Source organism: Mustela putorius, unplaced genomic scaffold (assembly GCF_011764305.1).
Source record: "Mustela putorius furo isolate JIRA1106 unplaced genomic scaffold, ASM1176430v1.1 tig00000196_pilon_pilon_pilon, whole genome shotgun sequence".
Classification (NCBI taxonomy): Eukaryota; Metazoa; Chordata; class Mammalia; order Carnivora; family Mustelidae; genus Mustela; species Mustela putorius.
Window position 1 is genome coordinate 10,159,867 of NW_025421310.1, and position 18,271 is coordinate 10,178,137.

The 18,271-nt window shown below is 50.1% G+C and overlaps 1 protein-coding gene and 1 pseudogene across 5 annotated transcripts; one reads left to right on the forward strand and one right to left on the reverse strand.

Moving 5' to 3' along the window:
- Positions 1–247: 247 nt before the first annotated feature.
- On the reverse strand, positions 248–7,037 carry NR1H2 (nuclear receptor subfamily 1 group H member 2). 5 transcript variants are annotated; one of them, XM_013063925.2, is made up of 10 exons: positions 6,871–7,037; positions 6,621–6,754; positions 5,970–6,031; positions 5,757–5,888; positions 5,112–5,402; positions 4,744–5,018; positions 4,345–4,410; positions 3,359–3,458; positions 1,193–1,401; positions 248–837 (listed from the first exon to the last, which is right to left on the reverse strand). In XM_013063925.2, the coding sequence occupies exons 3-10, from the start codon at positions 6,010–6,012 to the stop codon at positions 691–693; spliced, it is 1,263 nt and encodes a 420-aa protein (XP_012919379.1). In that variant the 5' UTR covers positions 6,013–6,031; positions 6,621–6,754; positions 6,871–7,037; the 3' UTR covers positions 248–690. The 5 variants fall into 5 exon arrangements, with proteins under 5 accessions (XP_012919379.1, XP_004767277.1, XP_044933342.1 ...); XM_004767220.3 differs by having other exon boundaries at positions 4,345–4,524; positions 5,112–5,393; positions 6,871–7,032; XM_045077407.1 differs by having other exon boundaries at positions 4,345–4,524; positions 5,970–6,049; positions 6,871–7,031.
- Positions 7,038–10,964: 3,927 nt separating this feature from the next.
- LOC101687948 lies at positions 10,965–12,165 on the forward strand (annotated as a pseudogene).
- The last annotated feature ends 6,106 nt before the right edge of the window (positions 12,166–18,271 follow it).

An 18,271-nucleotide genomic window follows, 5' to 3' on the forward strand; every position in this document is an offset into this window, starting at 1 on the left:
AAAGCCCGGGTCTCTTCAGCCACTGAAAATTCTTTTGTCCTTCAATGGGCTCCAACTCACCTTGTACAGGGAGAGGATACCAAGGCTGTCAGCCTCTTCTGCAATCAACCCCCCCTGCAGAACCCAGTCACATCACCCTGAACCTTCCATCAGCCTAGTAAGTGGCACAAGGTTCAGGGGGCTGGAGTCAATGAAGACCCTAACAGCCCATCCCCAGTATATACCCTGGAATCACTCTGGCTCAGGGCAGATTTCTATTCATACTTTATTTTTCTGTTTTTGTCTTTTTTTAGTTTTTATTAAATAAATGGAACAGAGGGGGGGGGGCTGTGGTTTCTCAGCAGGTAGGGGAGAGCCACAGGCCCCCCAATCCTTCTGCTCAAGGTGCACTGCGCAGTGAGCTTGAGGTGTAAGCTGGGTGGGGAGGGCAGCTGGTAGTGCTAGGAGAGTCAGAGGTTGGGATCTATGACCCATCCAGCCCTCCCAGGAAGACTCAGTGGGTAGGGAGGGAGCCTCCTGGAGCCTCACTGGGGCTCACCTGAGGGCTGAGGGCTGGTGGGGCCAGGACTTATGCTCTAGGCCACAGGGTGGGCCCCCAGGCCTGGCCCCTTCCCACTCCAGGAGGAGGAAGGGGTAACAATGTCCATTCGTTGGAAGGTACAGGGCTGTGGGGCAGGAAGGCCGGGCCCCTCACTCATGGACGTCCCAGATCTCAGACAGCAGAGGCGGCAGCTTCTTGTCTTGGAGCCGCAGGGCAAAGACCTGCTCTGAGTGCACAGAACTCAGAGTGCGCAGGCTCACGAGCTTCATCAGCATCCGTGGAAAGCGCAGCTGGTCCTGCAGGGGGACAGGAGGAAGGTGGGCGCTGGCCAGGCTCCTGCCCTTCAAGGCTCTGGTCAGCCCGCCTGGACCACCAAGAGGACCTCCCTCCCTGGGGTGAGCCAGGACAGCAGTGCGGGGACCACTCCTATGCCTACACCAGGCCTGGCTTCTTGGGCCAGGGAGCCAAGGCCTGAGGACAGACTCTGCAGAGAGGACATCAGCTGGAGCTCGGAGGGCTGCCAGGGGAGCCAGAGATCAAAAGAGGAAGCAAGACCTCAGCCCCAGGCTGACTCCGCGTGGGTGTGGACTTCCTGCCCCTGCCAGGGCCTTGGGAGGGGCTGGGCTATGGGGAGCTCTAGGAGCTATGTACCTGTGGCCTCTTGATGCGCGTGTAGGAGAGCAGTGCCTCAACATAGGGCTGTTGCAGGGCCTCGACGCGGCTCGGCTCCTGTACGTTGGGCCGGTCAGCGGAGAAGATGTTGATGGCGATGAGGAGGGCATACTCAGCGTCATCCAGGCCCAGCCGCCGCATGGCCCGTGAGAACTCAAAGATGGGGTTGATGAACTCCACCTGCAGGCCTGTGGGGGCAGGAGGCCTGGCCCGATAAGCTCCTCCAGCCCCAAACTGGCCCCACGCCCAGGCCCTAACATTGCTCAGTTAGCAGGATGAGGTAAACAGCAATAATTCTAGTGTTCTGGTCACGTCTGTTCACCTGGGTCCCTGCTGCCCAGATGAGCGCCTGGCACATGGTAATTGTGCCCTAACCGTGCCTGAATAAATGAACAAGTAAGAAGAGTGAACATTTACTCAGTATTTCCTACTACCGCATCCTACCTTCCCTATACCTAGATTTTAAACCTAGGTCACACCACCTTAGCCTGCGGTGGCTCCCATGGCTTAGAGTAAAGCCTGAGCTCATTCCATTCATTCAGTCATCAAGCTTCACCAAGCACCACTATGTGCCAGGTCCCGGGGAAGAGCTGTTTCCAAGACAAAGCCTCCCCTCCTGTGGTACTTGCACTTGTGGGGTATGGGGACAGACGACAGGCATTCATGTAAGCAAACTGTCACCATCCAGCCTGTCAGAGGGATGGGTGCTAGTGGACCAAGGTTAACACACAGAAGGGTAATGGGGGCATCGAGAACCAAATCAACATGTAGACAAGGTGGCCACTGCATAGTGATCCTGTAGGAAGGCCTTACTATAGGGGGACCTTTGAGCAACAACCCGCAGGAGGGAAAGCGACGAGTCATGAGGATGTGAGAGTGTCCCAGGTGGGTGCCACCTGTCTGCTCTGCCCAGGACCAGGCAGCCTTCTGGGCCTCGAGACTTTCGACGTTGAACCTACAAAGCTCCCACACGAGCCAGGATGAGCTGGTCACAAAAATGCTGACCGAGGAACCAGCAGCTACAGATTCCCCGAAGTGGGAGCACAGCTGGTGGGTGCAAACAAGAGGGAGGAAGCCAGTCTGGTGGGAGGAGGGTGAGTAATGGGATATGAGCATGGAGAGGCCTCTGCAGGGCCCGTGGGCCATAGCAAGGACTCTGGCTTGTCTCCCAGCAAGACAGGAGCCATGCAGGGTACTGAGCAGAGAATAGACATGAGCTGACTTAGTATGAACAGGACCTTTCTGACCACTGTGTGAACTGACATATTCGGACAACCCAGTGAGGGGACCCAGGAATGTTCCAGGAGACACGTTGGACAGTGGCAGAGCATGGAGAGAAGTGGCAGGACCCCAACTTTCTCTCCAGCCCCATCTTCCTGTGCTCCGGATGCCTTGGCTTCCCTGTAGTTCCAGCTCTTCCCTCACCTCAGAGCCTTTGTACGTGCTCAGCCCCCTATCAGAAACATTCTACCCACCCAGTGCTCCCCCGTCAAACTCATACTCTGAGATGGCCAGGGCTTAGAAGGGAAGAAGATGGGGTTAGGAACACAGTGTGGGAGTACAGACAAGTGCCCCAGGAAGAAACGATAGGAGAGAGCTGGACTTACAAAGCTGAGACTGAAGAAACACAGCTTTTTTGTATGTGGGGTTCCCTGGTGGGCAATGCTACTCCCCAACTCCCTTTTCCTAAGCGATGTATCTTACCCCTCAGGTCTCAGTTCAACTGCACTTCCTCCAGAAGCCCACTGCCTAAGTCATCCCCAGAGAAGTGTTCTCAGAGGGGAGGGACCAGGACTGCCCTGTACAGTTGGGTACGTTGCATACTTCACAATGGACTGAGCTCCAGCCTCCCTGCAGTGACACCAGGTTTTGGGAGGAGGGAGTGTCTTCTCTTAATTCCTACTGAAATGCCCTATGTGACAGCAGACTCCTCTGCCTCATTCACACGGCATCCCAGTGCAAGGACATCACACTCAGAACATATACCCTTATCTCAACATGAAGCTGGCTCAGCCAGCTTTGGAAATAAAGGAATGGAGGCTCAGACAAGAATGAGGTGGCCTGGGATCTCCTACCAGTAAGGGTCCAATAGGGGTCCAGCAGGGGCACCAGCCCTGCATCCTCCCATCCCACTCTCTGCCGTACCTGCACGGTGGAAGTCATCCTTGCTATAGGTGAAGTCCTTCAGGAAAGTGATGCACTCCGTCTCATGGTTGTAGCGTCTGGCTGTCTCTAGCAGCATGATCTGGGGGCAATAGGGAGAGGAGTAGGCAGGGGAAGGGGCTCCTGGAGTCCCTATGACCCTTTAGTCACTGGTCTCTGCTCTCTCGGCCTGTGGGGGGACCTACTCTTGCCAGAATCATCCTTCACCCCTCTGCCTCTGCCTGTCCCTTCAGCCACTCCAGCCTGCTGCAGTCAGCGTGTCAGTCACTCAGGCTCTCTCCCCACAAGGTTTGGTGCCCACAACACCCTTCCTCCACTTAGGATACCCTCCCCAGATGGTTACGAGGCATGAGGACAGGCACTGCCTGTTTTGTTCACTGCCACATACCCATCCCTTGGAATGAAGCCTGGTCTATGCTAGGAACTCAAACCTTATTTGTTACAGTTGTTTGGTTTAAATGTCAACTCTGGAGAACCTGGGTGGCTCAGTGGATTAAGCCTCTGCCTTCGGCTCATATCATGATCCCAGGATCATGATCTCAGGATCCTGGGATCGAGCCCTGCATCGGGCTCTCTGCTAGGTGGGGAGCCTGCTTCCCCCTTTCTCTCTGGCTGCCTCTCTGCCTACTTGTGATTTCTCTCTCTGTGTCAAATAAATAAATGAAATCTTAAAAAAAAAAAAAAGTCAATTCTCCTGAACAGCCTTACCAGCACCACATTCTCTAAAGTGCAGCATTCTAGCCCAATCCTCAATTTTTCTCAGCCTCAACCCATTCCCTTTTTCTCCTTGGCCCCTGGGAGGCTCTGATGATCTGTTTAGTATTTTTGCATCCCCCTACAAGGTATCCTCCTCACAACGGTAACAACTAGAGAAATCTGGCTCATCACTATGCTCCCAACAACTGTCCTGGGATTCCCTGTGGGCAGGAATAAAGGGCCTTGAAGAGGATGGGCAGGCTGCCCATTACCTCAATGGTAGATGCCTTCAGGAGGGCGATCTGGTCCTCACGGCCCAGTTGCAGGAAGCCAGGCACCTGTTTGGCGAAATCCACAATCTCCTGGACTGAGATGATGGCTAACTCCGTGAAGTGGGCAAAACGCTGCTGGCGGGCATCGCGGGACTGGGGGTCTGCACCCAGGGGCCAGGGCTGGGGACACAGGGGCCAGGATCACTATCAGGCCTCCTCCCTTGAGCCCAAGCCCGTGGGGACACCTTGAGGCAAAGACTGCGCCCAAGGGGACCCTCTTCTCCAAGGCCCTGCCCTCTGGAGCCTTGATCCCTCCCCATGCGCTGGGCCTCAGCCCTGCTGGCTTTACCCCACCGGGCTCATCACCCCTCAAGGCTGCAGGGGGGGGGCAGGCAGTACCGTGACTTTGGGCTGGTCAGAGAAGGAGCGTTTGTTACACTGCAGTTGAGCGGCCACCAGTTGCTGGATCATGAGTTCCTGAGCAGCGGTCAACTGAACACCCTCGCCTTCTCCGGAGCCTTGGCCACCTCCATCAGACCCTCCAGGAGAGGCCCCAGGACCAGAGGTTGAGCTGCTGCCACCCGCCGGCCCTACGGGGGACTGCTGCTGCTGCTGCTGCTGCTGCTGCTGCTTCCGAATCTTCTTCTTCCGTATCTGTTCTTCTGAGAGGACGCCTATTCAGGAGATACATGCCTCAATGGAGGCCCCCAGGGCTGGGCAGGGGCCAGAAGGGCCAGAGGGCCCGCTCCCCCGCCCCCAACACTCACACTGCTCCCTCATCCCGGCCTCCTTGCATTTGCGCAGCCGGCACTGCTGGCACTTGCGCCGCATGAAGGCGTCCATCTGGCAGGTCCCGCCGCCCCGGCAGGCATAGCGCCGGGCCCCGCCTCGGACCACACTGCGTCGGAAGAAGCCCTTGCAGCCTTCGCAGCTGAGCACGTTGTAGTGGAAGCCGGAGGCTTTGTCCCCGCACACGCGGCACAGCTCGTGGCCCAGCATCTTCGGAGCCGGGCCCTTCTTTCGCTTGCGCTCCGGCTCCTCTGCAGGGTCTGGAACGACTGGGGTGAGGTGGATGGAAGCCATGAGAGACAGAGCCCCACAGAAAAAGCAGCCAGAGTCACTCCCACAAGAGAGAAGAAACAAAGAGCCAGAGCACAGAGAGTGATCCAGGGAGACAGCAATTCAGAAGAAAAGGTGTGTGTGTCAGTGAACCCCAAAGAACAGAAGACAATAAGAGGTATCAAGTAGGAAAAAAATACACTCACAGGACAAAAAAAAGTGGCAAATAGGTATGGAAGAAAAAAATCAGAAATTGGGAGCCTCCCATCCTCATCTCTGATCTTTCTCCCTTCCTAGATCCCTTCCCGAATCCCCCATAAACTCCCAGCCACTGCCCCTGAGCCCTATCTCACCCACGCTGCAGGCTGAGCGGGCCCAATCACTGCCCGGAACATCAGGGTCTGGACCCGCAGGCCACAGTTCAGGACCCTCTTCCTTTATAGCTGGTGAAGAAGAAGGGGCGCTGGGTTGAGACGGGCCATTTCCTGGGAGAGGGAAGCACAGTGAGTTTCTCCTGACTAGTGTGCAACGGGAGTGGGAACTGGGCTTGGAAAGAGGTCACTCACCAGGCAAGGGAGTGTCCAGAGAACTGGCGGTGGGAGTGGACATGGTGGAGTCACGGAGCAACCTGCAGGTAACAGGAGGACTTGTGGGGCCAGGGAGGGTCAGGTGAGGCCAGTCCCCCCCATCTTGATGGGGCACTTCTTTCTTCCCATCCTTCCAGACTCCTCCCTACTGCATGCAGAACGCACCCCTAATCCCGGCCAGCCTATAAAGCCTCTCCGGTTCTGACAGAGCCCACCCCCTACTGGTCCAAGTCCGTGCAGGGTCTCAAGATGGGCTCTCACTAGACTCCGCCCCTCCCCTAGGCCCCACCCACCCTATTTCCCGCCCACTCCCTCTTTCCAGGTACGGCCTCAGTCGTGCTCCACCCTCACTTCCTCCACCCCACCAAGTTTTATCTTACCTACTCTTACTCCCCACTTCTGCGGAAGAAGCACCCCCAACTTCACTCTGACCCCACCCGCTCCCCATGCTCCGCCCCCATCTTTTCCTCCTAGGTCCCGCCCAACCCTTCCAAGTCCCACCCTCACTCTACCCATAATGCTCCGCCCACCCCCTTTGCCCCGCCTAGCCGGTACCCCTCCTTCCAGGTCCCGCCCCATCTCCCATTATGCCCCGCCTCCACCTCCTCCCATCACGCTCCGCCCCCACACCTCGCTCCAGGTCCCGCCCCTCTCCGAACACCAGTGGGGGGCGGGGCTCATGGCTGCGCGCGAGGGTCTTGTGGGCGGCCTCTCGCGGGGTCTCCTACTCCCGTTGCCCTGGAAACAACCGGAGACAGCGCGAGCTACAGAAGGGAGCGGGGGGAAAGGAGAGAAAGGGGGCTGAGCGGAGCGGCGCAGGGAATGCCGGGAAGCCCCGGGCCCGGGGAGCCTCCCGCGTCTCCCCCACACTCTAGTGCACCTGCCTCTGTCCCCTTCCTCTGCTTCTCCTTCTCTGTATCCTTTGGCACGCCGCCGCTTCTCGGATCCCCTCAAAAGTAACTTCGCCACTTCTTCCGGCAACCCCGCCGTGCGTCACTTTAGGAAAGGGGCGGGTAGCCAGGAGTGACGGACTTCCGGCCCGCTTAGGACTAGCCAAATCGGCTGCCCCGCACGGAAATTGGGTGCTCACCGGAAGTTTACCGTCAGGGGTAGCTCCACTGAGGTCTGGCAGAAGAGTTCCGGACCAGTTCGATGGAGCGCCTTGCGGCGGGGGGGCGTGGCCAATCCCTAATCTTCGGTCCAGAAGCTGGGCGGGTTTAACTCATCCCTGTGCTTCTCTGGGCTCCGGGCCAAGGGTATACTGGGCGTAAATCTCCCGACCTTTAGCTCCTTTTTGCACACGTTTGACTTGAGGCATGTTTGTCTTTTTTTGGTTGTTAACAAGTTTCTTGATTTTAGAGGCGCTTTGGTTATTGATTTTAAATAAACTGATTTACAAACCTAGACCCAGGAAAAATATATTTAAAAAATAACTTGTTGATGTAAGGGCCTACTTAGCCAGAGCAAGCCATTTTGTTGTTTATGCAGTAAACTTAGATTGACCCTGCTCCCCCAGAGGAACTTACTTAGAAACAAATCTGGGAAGCCAATAAAATATGACTGACCAGCCCCTGATAACAGAGCCCATATACCAGGACATGTCAGATCAGGGGGAGGTAACAGAGCCCAGAATACAAGGATGAGTCAAGCCAGGTGGAGACATCCAATCAGGAAAACACCTCCCTAACCACCCAAGAATGTGGACCCTGCCTTTTGGACGCCATTTCTGACCAGAGTGATAGGCTAGTTCAAATAGCTACTATAGGGTGAATTGTAATTCAGTTGGCCACCTATGTGTGGCCAAGCGCGACCACATGGCCTTTGCTCTATAGAAGTTAGTCTGTGAGGCTGGGAGGGGTCACCTCTTTGCAAGAGTTGGCCTGGCCGGTCAGTTTGATTCTCCATGCTTGGCGTGAAATAAAGCGTTGCTTGACCTTCACTTTGTATCAGTCTCGCTCCTTTGACCATGGACCCAACAACAGCTGATAAAAAGTACTAAGGAAAAAAAAAAAAGTATAGCCTTCTCATGCCAAAATGATAAAAATAATAGCTTTTAAAGAAAATCCACAGTACTTGATTAGGTAGAAGGAAACTGTCCTGAAGTCTTTCCTTGATGATGATCAGATCTATATGGAACGTATATCCATTCCTTTAAGAAGCTGGAATTTTTTTTTTAAGATTTGATTTATTTATTGGACACAGAGAGAGAGAGAGAGAGCAAGAGAACACAAGCAGAGAGAGCAGGAGAGAGAGAAGCAAGCTCCCTGCTAAGCAAGGACCCTGATGTGGAACTCAATCATAAGACCCCGGGACCAAGACCTGAGCGGAAAGCAGACTGTTAACGGACTGAGCCACCCAGGCGCCCTTACCAGTACTTGTTTTTATATCTTTTTGACTATAGCCGTTCCAGTAGGTGATATTTCACTGTTGTGATATTTCATTGTTGTTTTATTTTTTTTAAAGATTTTATTTATTTATTTGAGAGAGAGACAGTGAGAGAGAGCATGAGCGAGGAGAAGGTCAGAGAGTGAAGCAGACTCCCCATGGAGCTGGGAGCCTGATGTGGGACTCGATCTCAGGACTCCAGGATCATGACCTGAGCCGAAGGCAGTCGTCCAACCAACTGAGCCACCCAGGCGTCCCTTCATTGTTGTTTTAATTTGTACTTCTTTGGTGACCGATTCTGTTTCTTTTTCTCACAGATACTTTGCAATGTGTAATTCTGTCTTTACTATTCTTCTTTTAAAGATTTATTTATCTATTTATTTATTTGAGAAAGAGAGAGAGACGGAGCTGGGATAGGGGCAGAGGGAGAGAGAAACTCAAGCCCATGGCCACTGAGCTTAGAGCCTAGTGCGAGGGTGGATCCCATGATCCTGACATCAGACCTAAGCTGAAACCAAGACTGGGATGCTTAACCCACTGAGCCACCCTAGCGCCCCTACCTTTACTATTCTGAAGGGGAACCCGAAGATAATATAGCTGAACTATGTCCCCATAACAAAATACCATTTGCTTCACCAACTGCAGCACAAAAGATGTATAAAGAGAAGCTAATGTGTAATAAAGTGATACCCACTTCAACATAGACGCACAAGAGACACAGAGCCAGATCTTATTTCAAAAGATAGAATTATTGTACATTTGAAAGCGACAGAGCAGTCTGACACAGGAGGGCTCAGGCAGCACTGTCACGTGCAACACAATTTTTCCAAGATTGTGGTCAAATATTAAAAGAAAGCAGGGTCAAATTGTGGTCAAATATTTTTAAAAAGACCAGGTTGGAAGCAGCAGAATGAGATGGGAATGGGGGGAGGGTGCAAGACAGGGAGGGTACCTGAAGGCTGTGGGATCAGGAGGCCTTGCAGGTCAGATGTGTCCAACATTGGCTCAGCGCTCAGAAAACCGTTCCCTTACCCTGGGTGACCCCAGCGGACTACATTTCCCAGCATATTCTCGCAGACGGTACAACCACGTGATGGATTCTGGCCAATGGAACATGACCAAAAGTAATAAGCGGTTTGAATGAAAGCCTGTCTGGCCTGAGGCCAAGGTGTCTGAAACTTCAACACGGAGGTTCAAATCCGCCCCCCAACCCCTGCCCAGCACACCGGAACCATTCCCTCCCCTATCCCTACTCCTCAGTTTTCACCCTCTGTGAAGTGTGGATCGTAATCCCCCTCTTACAGGATTGCTAGGCTATGACTTAAAAATGTCTGCAATTCTTTACCCAGTCAAATCCTGAGTTTTCTGGTGTGATTGTGTTATACTGAATGCGGAGTCCCAAAAAAGCTACCTTGGGCAGGGGGTCGCCGAAGACGAAGGGTTTACTCTTTTTCTTTTATAATGAAGGGGAGGATAGAAAGACTCTGATGTTTCAAGAAACTGGAAAGGTGCAGTTTAAAAATTAAAAGCAAAAAAAAATTTTTTTTAAACTACTTCTTTGGGCCAGGTGCTTAACAAATGCTTGCCTAACTCAGTTGGAAGAGCATGTGACTCTTGGTCTCCTGGTTGGGAGTTCGAGCCCCACTTTGGATGTAGAGATGACTTAAAAATAAAAATATTAAAAAACACTGGGACGCCTGGGTGGCTCAGTTGGTTAAGCGGCTGTCTTCGGCTCAGGTCCTGATCCCAGCGTCCTGGGATCGAGTCCCACATCAGGCTCCTTGCTCAGCAGGGAGCCTGCTTCTCCCTCTGCCTCTCCAGGCCTCTCTGCCTGTGCTCGCTCGCTCTCTCTCTTCCTCTATCTCTGACAAATAAATAAATAAAATCTTAAATATATAAATATATATATATATATAAATATATATATATATATTAAAAAACACAAAATGCCAGGGTGCCTGGGTGCCTCCGTTAGTTAAGCGTCCGACTCTTGATTTCAGCTCAGGTCATGGTCTCAGAGTGTGGAATCGAGCCCTGCTTGATCTGGGGCTCTGAGTTCAGTGGGGAGCCTGCTTCTTCTCTTTCCTTATGCTCCTCCCCCTGTTTACCTAAGCTCTCTCTCTCTGTCTAAAATGAATAAACAAGCCTTTAAAAAAAAAATGCCTGTTGGGGGCCTCCTGGGTGGCTCAGTCCTTAAGCATCTGCCCAGGGTCCTGGGATCTAGCCCCGCATCCGGCTCCTTGCTCCATAGGAAGTAGGCTTCTCCCTCTCCTACTCCCCCTTCTTGTGCTCCCTCTCTCACTGTGTCTCTCTGTCAAATAAACAAAATCTTAAAAAATAATGCCTGTTGGATTATAGTAAATTATGTCAAATTAAGAGACTGGTTTTTCAAGGGGAGCCTGCATGGCTCAGTCCGTTAAGCTTTTGGCTCAGGCCATGATCTCAGGGGTTGTAAGAGTCGTCTCTCTCCCTCAGCTCTTCCCCCATGCCTACTCTCTTGAGCTCTCTCTCAAATAAATAAATAAATAAATAAGTTTTAAAAAATTTTTAAATTGGGCTCTCTGCTCTTCCCTGTTCGACAGACAGCCTCATCTTCAGGTGCAGTGCCAGCCGCCTGCCCGAGACACGATGGTGAAGGTCGAGAGTGAATGGACTGGCAAAGTGGATATTGTCGCCATCAACAACCCTTTCATTGATCTCAACTACATAGTCTATATGTTCCAGTATGATTCTACCCACGGTAAATTCCACGGCACAGTCAAGGCTGAGAACGGGAAGCTTGTCATCAATGGGAAGTCCATCTCCATCTTCCAGGAGCGAGATCCCGCCAGCATCAAATGGGGCAATGCTGGTGCTGAGTATGTTGTGGAGTCCACTAGGGTCTTCACCATGGAGAAGGTGGGGCTCACTTGAAGGGCGGGGCCAAGAGGGTCATCATCTCCACTCCTTCTGCTGACGCCCCCATGTTTGTGATGGGTGTGAACCATGAGAAGCATGACAACTCCCTCAAGATTGTCAGCAATGGCTCCTGTACCACCAACTGCTTGGCTCATCTCGTCAAGATCATCCATGACAACTTCGGCATCATGGAGGGACTCATGAGCACCGTCCATGCCATCACTGCCACCCAGAAGACTGTGGACGGCCCCTCTGGGAAGCTGTGGCGTGACAGCTAAGGGGATGCCCAGAATATCATCCCTGCTTCCATTGGTGCGGCCAGGGCTGTAGGCAAGGTCATCCCTGAGCTGGATGGGAAGCTCACTGGCATGGCCTTCCATGTCCCCACCTCCAACATGTCTGTCGTGGATCTGAACTGCCACCTGGAGAAAGCTGCCAAATATGATGACATCAAGAAGGTGGTGAAGCAGGAATCAGAGGGCCCCCTCAAGGGCATCCTGGAGTACCCTGAGGACCAGGTTGTCTCCTGCAACTTTAACAGTGACACCCACCCTTCTACCTTCGATGCCGAGGTTGGCATTGCTCTCAATGCTCATTTCTTGGTATGACAATGAATTTGGCTACAGCAACCAGGTGGTGGACCTTATGGTCCACATGGCTTCCAAGGAGTAAGAGCCCCCTGGACCACCAGCCCCAGCCAGAGCAAAAGGAAGAGAGAGGCCCTCAGCTGCTGGGGAATCCCTGCCCCAACTTATCCCCCAAAACACTGAGAATCTCCCTCTCCCAACATCCACTGTTTCCATCCCAGACTCCGTGGAGAAGGGGAGGGGCTTGGGGAGCCCTACTTTGTCATGTACCATCAATAAAGTATACTGTACCCAGCCAAAAAAAATTTTTTTTAATTTAAAATTTTTTAAATAATTTTTTTTAGAAAGAGAGAGAGCGAGAGAAAACATGCATGATGGGGTTGGGGGGAGGACAAGGACTTGATCTCAGGACCCTGAGCCCAAGGCGTCTTAACCGACTGGCCACCCAGGTGCCCCAATATATATATATATATATATATATATATATATATATTTTTTTTTTTTTTTTTTAAAGAAAGAGACTGGTTCTTCACGATTACAAAAAAGCTCTGAATTTTATCGTTAATGTAAAAATGTGTGTAGACTCCACCATTTTTATAGCATGTATACTAACTTTTTAAGACTTTCAGAAAATGTACATTGAAATTGATGTGAAAAAAAATTGAAACTGTATTATTGTAAGTCATGTAAAATAGACTGATTAGAAAAGTTTTTCCCCCCATAGCTAATAGAGAATAATCACAAGGCTTTTCATTTCTAGGTGTTGGAAGTATGGTTCTTAGAGTGAATAAATCAGGACTAGGACTCCCCTCCCCCCACGCAAAAAAAAGAAAAGAAAAGAAAAGGTACTCGTGAGGTGGGTAGGGACAGACTGATCTTGGCTGGGGAAATAGGCCCACACCACCACCGTGTGGCCGTTTTCGGAATTTGCAGGCAGCACCTTTCAGAAATCACTTGGGGGGGTGCCTGGGTGGCTCAGTGGGTTAAAGCCTCTCCCTTCGGCTCGCTGGGGTCATGATCCCAGGGTCCTGGAATCGAGCCCCGAGTCGGGCTCTCTGCTCGGTGGGGAACCTGCTTCCTCCTCTCTCTCTTTCTGCCTACTTGTGGTCTCTGCTGCTGCTGCCCTCGGAACAATTTGTTACTTAAACTGTAACCCCTGGAGGATTTTACTAGTTGCCAAGCACATTTAGATATGGTCTTAAGAAACACTGATACTGACAACAGGTCTTTGGGGAGAAGGACGATGTACGACCGTGAAGCTGGGCCTGCTTCAGGGAAGCCGAGCACCGGGGAACGCCCGGTCAGCTCAGGGTGGACCGAAAACCGGCTGCTTCCCTTTTTCGTTGTCGCTCCTTTCTCTTCCCAGAAGTGCTCGTTGTTAGTTACAAGAGTCCTTTGAATGTGCTTGGTTAACTATAAACATTACCCTCCGCCTTGCTTGCCTGCAAGAGGTGACTAACTTTTGACTTTCATCAATCCTTCTGTTGGCTATTGTTTTCTATCTAATAAAAGTGAGACTGTGGAGTTGCTCGTGGCAGCAGTCCTTTTCGACTGTTGTCCCTTGCTCCCAGTCTTTTGCAGCTGACTTGTTTGTGTCACTCTGCCTGTCAAATAAATAAATAAAATCTTTAAAAAAAGAAAAGAAAAGAAAAAGCAGAAATCCCTTGGGGCAAGTAAGGATTAGGACAGGAGACAGAATCCGGGTGAGGAGATTCTGAGGGGTCCAGACTGAATATTCCAGCTGCCAAGACAGAGGAGGGGGAGATGTGGTAAGATTTCTTGTGGAGAAACTGACTCTCCCTCCTCTGTGTCAGGGATATCCCCTAAAGCAGTGGTACTCAAAGTGGGTTGTTGGAAGTATTTACATGAGCATTTACTGGATGCTGGAAACTGTCCTAGGTGCTGGAGACACCGTGGTAAATGAAACCAAGATGCCTGCCCTCATGGAGATTAGGTTATAATGGGGAAACAGGCATTCAATGTGATAACAGAATTACCAGTATAGATAGTATCAGTGATCCTAAGATACACATAGCTTACAATTGATGACATCTTAGACTCAATTAAATATTCAAAGGGGTTGAGGGCTATGAAAAAAGAATAGGACAGGGTAAAGGAGATTGGAAATTTGGGAAGAGGATGATTGCCACATTCAATAGGGTATTCAAGATAGACTTTGCTAAGAAGGTGATACTTGGGTAAAGATTTGAAGGAGGAGAGGGGCTGAATAGGGTTTTTCTGGAGGGAAAACACTCAGGCAGAACAGATGGTGCAAAGGCCCTGAAGTAGGAGTGTGTCTGGGTTTTCTGTGGAACAAAAAGGATGCCAATGTTGCTAGATTGAAAGAGCAAGGGGGAGTGAGGAGAGATAATTGTCAGAGAGGGAATGAGGCCAAAATCATAAAAGGCCTTTCCTTCTTTTTTCATTTTATTTATTATTTATTTATTTATTTGAAAGAGAGACAGCATGAGTGGGGGTAGCAGAGCCCCATGTGGGGCTCAATCCCAGGATCAAGAGCTGAGCCTAAGGCAGATGCTTAACCAATAGAGCCACCCAGTCTCCCCACAAAGGGCCTTTCAATTCGATGATGCATTGGTACCTCTGATCCTTCAAGCCTACCCTTTTTTTCTTAATCACCTCATCTCCTCTCATGTCCTCTCTCCCTGTCTTAGATTCTAAGGGGAAGCACCACAGTCATGTCCTTGCACACATGACATCAACTTCCTTGCTCTTTCTCCCTCCAGCACACCTGCCTGGCCAAACCCCAGCCCTGGTTAAAATGGACTCTGCCTTTTCTGTGCCTGCTCCCACCCAGCTGAGCTTGCAAGTGGACACACTTGAGCTGTGTGACAGCAAAGCTCAAGTGACCATTCATTCAGAACTGATCTGCAAGGCCTCTTTGGCTCTGTTCTCCATTCTCTAAGAAATCGTGTTCTCACCTTCTCTCTCAAAACCTCCAGCGTCCCTCCCCCTCTTTGCTCTCACTTCTTCTTTTGCTGAGAAAACAGAAGCCACCAAAAGAAAACTTCCCAATGCTTACCCCAGGGCCACTGTTAGCTCACCTACAGAAGTACATACAGTGCTATCCCTCCCATGACCATGACCATGTTTGAACACCTCCACTTGGGCTCTGAATCCCTTCCCCTCTCCCTACTCAGAACATTCCCTCTTGCAATGTTTCCTTCTCTCTCTTGCATCATTGTTTGTACACCCCTGGAGCTCTTGTTCCTTTAGGATTCCCCTTCACCAAATGCCCACACTTCCTCATGGTGCTGTTGAGAATACTTCCTGAAACTTGTGGATCTTAGACCCACTTCTCTGCCTCCCTCCTCCTCCCACTTGTAATTCCATCCGGGAGCCCCAGTGCTGGGTATTAATCTAACAAAAATAATTACATAACTATATTAAACAGGAAAGGGGAGAGTGCGCGTAGGAAGTGTGGGTAGAGGAGTACCTGGGTGGCTCAGTTGTTAAGTGTCTGCCTTTGGCTCAGGTCATGATCTCAGGGTCCTGGGATTGAGCCCTGGGTCGGGCTCCCTGCTCCTCGGGAAGTCTGCTTCTCCCTTTCCCTCTCCCCACTTCTTGTGTGCCGTCTCTCACTGTCTCTCTCTCTGTCAAATAAATAAATAGAATCTTAAAAAAATTTTTTTTAATAATCAGGGAATGGGGGCACCTGGGTGACTCAGCGGGTTAAGCCTCTGCCTTCGGCTCAGGTCATGGTCTCAGGGTCCTGGGATTGGCCTGCATCAGGCTCTCTGCTTGGCAGGAAGTCTGCTTCCCACTCTCTCTCTCTGCCTGCTGCTCTGCCTGCTTGTGATCTCTCTCTCTCTCTTTCTCTCTCTGTGTGTCAAATAAATAAATAAAGTCTTTGAAATAAATAAATAAATAAATGAATATTTCAAGAACAATGGGAAAACTTTTTCCCCCTTTACCTATCAGATAACATATAGCCTTATCGCTCCTGTACATTATCACATGTTCTCTGGGGAGTAATTAAGCAATATGTACCCAAATCTACAACTTTTATATGGTCACTGCTGGAGCAATTATGGTTCTAGAAATAGTAAATGCAGGGGCGCCTGGCTGGCTCACTCGGTGGAACACGTGACTCTTGATCCTGGGATCACAAGTTTGAGCCCCATGAGCCCCACGTCGGGTATAGAGATCACTTAAAAAAAAATAGAAAATTTCATGCAGATATTATGGAATGAGTACAGAGGAAAATACATATGCAGAAGATGACTGCTGCTTTGTTTATAATATTGATAAAGGAACATAACTAACTTAGGGCAAGGGGTTTATAGTATTACATTTATACTCTGGAATACTATGTAGCTTTTTTTTTTTTTTTTTTTTAGTTTGTTTATTTTAGTAATCTCTACACCCAACATGGGGATTGAACTCAGGACCCTGAGATCAAGAGTTGCAGGCTCTTCCTACTGAGCCAGCCAGGAGCCCCTGGAATGCAATGTAGCTGTTTGAAGAATGAGACATGCTAAAAACAAACAAACAAACCATGCTGAATACAAGGCGCGAAGGATACTGATGTCCACCACTTGCCTGGAAAGCAAGAGAAGCACAGATTGAGGAATGGACAGAACCGGGTTTCTCCACTTTGACACTACTGACCTTTGCTGGTGGGGCAGGGGCTATTCTGTGTATTGTAGGATGCTTAGCAGCTTCCCTAGTCCCTACCCAGGAGATGCCAGTAAACCCCCACCCAGTCATGACACCCCAAACATCCCCAGACTATGTCAAATCCCTGTAGGGAAAAGAGCTTCCCAGCTGAGAATAACTTAGATAAAGAGATGGAGAGATGGATAGAAATGTGGCCAAGGGATGCCTGGGTGGCTTAATCCATTGAATGTCTGCCTTTGGCTCAGGTCATGATCTCAGGGTCCTGAGATCGAGCCCCGCATCAGGGAGGGGTCCTGCTTCTGCCCCTCCCTCTGCTGCTCCCCCTGCTTGTGCTCTTTCACGCTCTCTGTGTCATATAAATAAATAAAATATTTAAAAAGAAACAAGAAAGAAATGTGATTAAGCAAATAAAGTAATGGTAGAATCTAGGTGGTGGGTACCTGAGTCTTCACTCTAAAAATTTTCCCATTTTGGTCTATGTCTGAAATTTTTCACACTTAAGGGCTGAAGAAAAAAGGAATGAAGTAATCTATATGCTGTGTTTCCTTTTCTTTTTTTTCTGTAAGATTTTACTTTTTTAAGTAATCTCTACACCTCACATGGGGCTTGAACCCCTAGATCCAGAGTTGCATGTTCTACTGACGGAGCCAGCCGGGTATCCCACCTGGTTTTCATTTATTTGTTTGTTTGTATATTTATTTTATTTATTTATTTATTTATTTAAAAGATTTTATGTATTTATTTTTTTTTTAAGATTTTATTTATTTATTTGACAGAGAGAGATCACAAGTAGGCAGAGAGACAGGCAGAGAGAGAGAGGAGGAGGAAGCGGGCTTCCTGCTGAGCAGAGAGCCCGATGCGGGACTCGATCCCAGGACCCTGAGATCATGACCTGAGCCGAAGGCAGCGGCTTAACCCACTGAGCCACCCAGGCGCCCCTTTATGTATTTATTTGACAGAGATCACAAGTAGGCAGATGGCAAGCAGAGAGAGCGTGGCGGGGGCCGGGGGGGGGGGGCAGGCTGCTTGCTGAGCAGAGTGCTGGATGTAGGGTTCGATCCCAGGACCCTGGGATCAAGCTAATGATGTTTATAAATGCCAAGTGTTTAGGGAAGAGGAATATCGTGTTTAAAACTTATTTGAAATATATATAATAAAAACATATGGGTTGGGGCGCCTGGGTGGCTCAGAAGGCCTCTGCCTTCTGCTCACATCATGATCTCAGGGTCCTGAGAACCAGCCCCACATCTGGCTCTCTGCTCAGCAGGAGCCTGCTTTCCCCTCTGTCTGCCTACTTGTGATCTCTCTCTGTCTCTGTCAAACAAATAAATAAAATCTTTTTAAAAAAATCAGTTAAAAAAAACAGATAGGTTGGTAGACAAATAGAGGAATAGACTACTGGATAGAGGTGTATCAGAGGAAATGCAGCAAAATATATGACTTGTAGAATCTAGGTAGTAGGTAATGGGGTTCACTATACAATTCTTTCAACTTTGCTATTGCTTCAATATTGCTATCTTCATAATTTGTCAGGGAAAATAAATCAAGTCATAGTGCTGTGCACTTAAGATTGGTGCATTTTACTATAGGTAAGTTACATCTACATTTTTTCTTTAAAAAAAGATTTTGCTTATTTATTTGAGAGAGAGAGCATGTGGCGGGAGGGGCAGAGGGAGAGGTAGAAGTAGACTCCAGGCTGAGCAGGGAGCCGGATGTGGGACTCCATCCCAGGATTCCCGGATCGTCACCTGAGCTGAAGGCAGATCCTTAACC

Bases quoted from the DNA above. Each gene is read 5' to 3' on its own strand.
- NR1H2 (XM_045077407.1), bottom strand. From the start codon at position 6,012: ATGTCCACTCCCACCGCCAGTTCTCTGGACACTCCCTTGCCTG. The intron at 4,525-4,743 runs GTACTGCCTGCC...CTGTGTCCCCAG, and splicing joins CTGACCAGCCCAAAGTCACG to CCCTGGCCCCTGGGTGCAGA. The intron at 3,459-4,344 runs GTAATGGGCAGC...TATTGCCCCCAG, and splicing joins TGAAGGCATCTACCATTGAG to ATCATGCTGCTAGAGACAGC.